This window comes from Nicotiana tomentosiformis, chromosome 9 (assembly GCF_000390325.3).
Source record: "Nicotiana tomentosiformis chromosome 9, ASM39032v3, whole genome shotgun sequence".
Lineage (NCBI taxonomy): Eukaryota > Viridiplantae > Streptophyta > Magnoliopsida > Solanales > Solanaceae > Nicotiana > Nicotiana tomentosiformis.
The window spans coordinates 28,560,900-28,565,789 of NC_090820.1; the positions used below are offsets into that span (position 1 = coordinate 28,560,900).

At 40.0% G+C, this 4,890-nt stretch overlaps 1 protein-coding gene across 1 annotated transcript; it reads left to right on the forward strand.

Moving 5' to 3' along the window:
• Positions 1 to 3,849: 3,849 nt before the first annotated feature.
• On the forward strand, positions 3,850 to 4,197 carry LOC138898531 (uncharacterized). Its single transcript, XM_070184606.1, has one exon. It carries the CDS (start codon positions 3,850 to 3,852, stop codon positions 4,195 to 4,197), a length of 348 nt encoding a protein of 115 aa, XP_070040707.1.
• The last annotated feature ends 693 nt before the right edge of the window (positions 4,198 to 4,890 follow it).

Sequence of the window (4,890 nt, forward strand, 5' to 3'; positions counted from 1 at the left end):
CGACTTTCAATATTATCCTCCCGAATATACCGTAATCAAACCTGATAGTACCCATTCTAGGTCCAATGACCTTATATTATTAAACACAACTATCCCATAGACATGCACCATCTATATAACTCAAGCCACAACTCCACAATCTGTGTACCCAAATATGGGAGATGTCTCAAGGAAGAGAACTGTATTGCAAGCTCAACAAGCACCATTACAACCGCAATGTTACAACCAACTCCTCAAATATCATGAAGAGGATAACCGTAGGCGCATATGCACAATTGTAGAGGAAGGAAACTAATAAATCAGATAAATTATCATAGAAATAAAATTCCCACACACGACACAGATGACTCACATGCCAATAATATGAATCACCCGCCATGGTCACATGCCTCCAGTCCCAGCATATCATACAGGAGCAATTAAACAAGTACACTTGTATATGATAATGAAATAAGATTCTCATGCCCCTGGACTGGTATAAATAACACGCCATAGTGTAAGCATGTGCAAAGTCTGTTATCACACTTCAATTCAGCAATTTAACGCATAAATAGTAACTACCCCATTTATTCAAGAAAATTAGCCTCTTTGTAACCTCAAATGTAGCCCAGATAGTTTTCAACAAAGGTATGAATATGAGAAACATTATAACTTTACGCTTAACATTCAAATCTAGGCATATCATAGCCTAAGCATTCTTTCGAGTATGAATACTTGCCCGTATGCTCGCACATTGGCTCAGACCTCACATATATGCACACTTATAGCACATAGCTATCACAAATAATTAACGCAACTAGTGCCTCCACTGAGTTTAAAGAAAATACTCATCTCAAACAGGACGCAACCCGAAACAATATACTTCTGAGAACTCTAAGTCTCCAAATTCATCAAACACATGAATCACTGTAACTGATCCTAACTCCAGCACTAGAATGACTAACACATCTTCCATTCACGATCTTCCCATGAGGAATACTTTCATAATTCTTCCGTGCCACATAGCAATAATTTGAATATCAGCAGTCTATCAACTAGGCTAGTACTGCAATACCATGAACATCCGTAAGTCAAAACACAATGCACCTTTTGAAATGCGCACCCTTCTCAGGTATTATCGAGCAGTTATAATATTCCTATACGAGTTCAACCATACAAATTTTATCAAATTCCGATAATAACTCGACCTCCAAATCTTAAATTTTCGTTTTTGGAAAATTTTGCAAAAATATTGATTTCTTCCATTTAAATCCGAAATAAATGATGAATATACCCATATAATCATGAAGTATAATCACTTTCGGATATAGAATACTTACCCCAATCCATATGGTGAAAATCGCCACAAAATCGCTTCCATCTGAGCTCCATAGCTCCAAATATGTTAAGAATGGTTGAAACCTCAAAATATAGCTACTGCCCAGGTATTTACTCTCCGCGATCGCGGAAAATGCTTCGCGATAGCAAAGCACCAAATTTTTCAGCCCCAAACTTGCTCTTCGAAATCGCGGAAAACCAATCGTGATCGCGATGAACAAACTCCTCAACTCTTCCAGACAGCCTCTAGTATAATGGTCATAACCTTTTGTACAAAACTCCAAATTGCAAATGGTTTAACTTTCTGAAAACTCGACACCAAGGGATATAACTTTCATTTGTTGCTCATCTCCTAATTCCTTATATATTGGTAGATATATGCTTCCAAAGTCAGCCCTGTGCAACAGAGATTTCCAAACTCTTCCCAGACAGCCTATAGTGTATCTACCATAACTTCTTGTACACAACTCCAAATAATAAATGGTTTACCTTTATGAAAACTAGATATCAAGGGCTACAATTTTTATATTTTGATCATCACCAAATTTCTTGTATATTGCGAGATATAAGCTTCCAAAGTCGGGTCAGTGTAGCAGAAATTTTATTCTACGCGATTGCGAAAGAGCTTCCGCGATCGCGATTCACAAGGCCCCAAACTGTTGTTTTCTCTTCGCGAACGCGACCAAATGTTCGCGATCGCGATGCACACCTCTGTAAGCAGAAACCAACAATTAAAAATGGCCTAGAAATGGTCCGAAGCCACCCTGAAACTCACCTGAGCCCCTCGGGACCTCAACCAAATATACCAACAAGTCCTAAAACATCATACGAACTTAGTCGAAGCCTCGAATTACATCAAACAACGCTAAAACCACGAATCGTACCTCAATTCAAGCTTGATGAACTTTGAACTTTCAAATTCTTCATGTTGTGCCGAAATACATCAAATCAATCTGAAATGACTTCAATTTTTGCACACAAGTCATAAATGACATAACGAAGCTATTCCAATTTCTAGAATCGTATTCCGACCTCGATATCAAAAAGGTAACCCCCCGGTCAAACTTCTCAAAGTTCAACTTTCGACATTTCAAGCCTTATTCTACTACGGACCTCGAAATAATTTTCCGGACACGCTCTTATGTCCAAAATCACCATATAGAGCTATTGGAATCATCCGAATTAAATTTCGAGGTCGTTTATACATAAGTCAATATCCGGTCAACTATTTCAACTTAAGCTTCCAACTTGAAAATTCATTCTTCCAAGATAACTCCGAAATACCGTAAAACCAAAACCGATAATTCACACAAGTCATAATACCTCGTAGAAAGTTATTCAAGACTTCAAATAGTTGAAAGGAACGTAAATGCACAAAACGACCGATCGCGTCATTACAGAGACTTCTAAATTTGATTCCGGGCAAATGCCCAAGTCCCAAATCACGATACAGACCCACCAAACCGTCAAAATACTGATCCGGGTCTGTTTTCTCAAAACATTGATCGAAGTCAACTCAAATGAGTTTTAAAGGAAAAATTTCACATTTTTTTTGGTTTTTCACATAAACAATTTCTGGAAAAAAGATATGGAATGTGCACAAATGAAGGTTAAAATTAAAATGACATATTAGGTCATCACAAGTGAGCCCGGCTATTTCATTAAGGTTGAAACTATCCAACTCGTGTGGTTTGAATTTATTTTATTTGTGTTTATTGAATAGTAACTTAATTTATCCCTTTGTATCAAATTAATCCGTGTATCCTTAAAACCACTTACAAATTTAATAGTTATATGACTTTGAGGGTAAATAGTTTGGCGCCCACTGTGGGGCTAAGGATAATAACGACAATTTGATACAAATTCCTGTAACACACCCTATTTTACACTTGTTCTTTGAAGTATCTTTGATTCCAAGTTAAAGTTGAAATGTCAAACCCCCAGCCTGCCCCTCTAAACATGGACGCGGAGTCCAACCATCATGGCGAAAACAACAATGTAGCACTCGGTAATGAGGTTCCCTTAGTCGATCTCGGCGGAGTTTCGGTCGAGGACCCTATTGATTCTAGTTCACATGTGGCCATCAACACAAATTTGCCCACTGATCTCGAGCACAGCGTGCATAGGGAATTCCAATCGATTGCCTAGTATATGCACAACGGTGAAAACGATGGGATCAATTTACGGATGATCTTTGAAATATTACAAGCTCAACAAGAAGCGATATCCCAGTTATAGAACCAAGGCCGAGCACCGAGAAGGGTTGAGTCCGAGCTATCCTCAAAAGTCACCCGCAGAAATGAACCGATCACGGAGAGGATGAATGAGAATGAATCGGGGACTAACCCCGAGATCATAAAAATGCTCGAGGAATTGAAAAAACGGATTGAATCGGGGAAGAAGAAAATCGAAGCCAATGATAAAAAGGTGGAGACCTATAATTCTAGGGTCGACCAAATCCCAGGAGCACCTTTGATATTGAAGGGCCTAGATTCTAAGAAGTTTGTTCAAAAATGTTTTCCTCTGAGCGCAATGCCGAACCCTATCCCTAAGAAGTTTCGCATGCCTGAGATCCCTAAGTACAATGGAACGACCAACCCAAATGATCATGTGACTTCCTACACATGCTCCATCAAAGGGAACGACTTGGACGATGACGAGATCGTGTTTGTCCTGTTGAAAACGTTCGGGGAAACTTTGTCCAAGGGAGCTATGATATGGTATCACAACGTACCTCCTAATTGTATTGACTCATTTACTATGCTTGCAGATTCCTTCGTAAAAGCACACACCGGGTCTATCAAGGTCGAGACCAGGAAGTCAGACGTTTTCAAAGTGAAGCAGAGAGATAATGAGATACTCAGGGAATTCGTGTCCTGATTTCTAATGGAACAGATGGACTTACCCCCGGTCGCGGACGATTGGACCGTTCAAGACATCAGCCAGAGACTCAATGCTCGAAGCTCATTGTCTTCACAATAGGTGAAACAAAATCTGGTGGAGTACCCAGCTGTCACTTGGGCCGACGTGCATAATCAGTATCAATCAAAAATTAAGTCAAAGACGATCAACTCGGGGCCCCTTTCGGGTCCGTTTATCCCGTCAGAACAGTTGACTAAGCCAGGAGAGATGTTGATCGTTAACCAAGGTCGAACAAGGATTAGTATCATCTATACAACGGAGACTGAAGAGGTAGTGGATCTTGGCTAAACCCCATGAAAAGTGAAAGAACAAGTGATCGAGGTCAAAACAACCGGAGATCTAGCCACCACCATATCTGCCATTGAACGTATCAAAGGCACCAAATGACCTCGACCTCTACAGTCCGATCTAGCCCAAAGGGATCCTAACCTGATGTGAAAATATCATGCCACTCACGGTCACAGGACACAAGATTGCAGACAATTAAGAGAAGAAATATCCCGGCTATTCAATAACGGGCATCTCAGAGAGTTCCTGAGCGATCGAGCCAAGAACTAACTTTAGGAACAGAGATTCTAGTAAACAGATCGAACATGAGGAACCTCAGCACATCATTAACATGATCTCCAGTAGGGTTGATGTTCCCCAGGG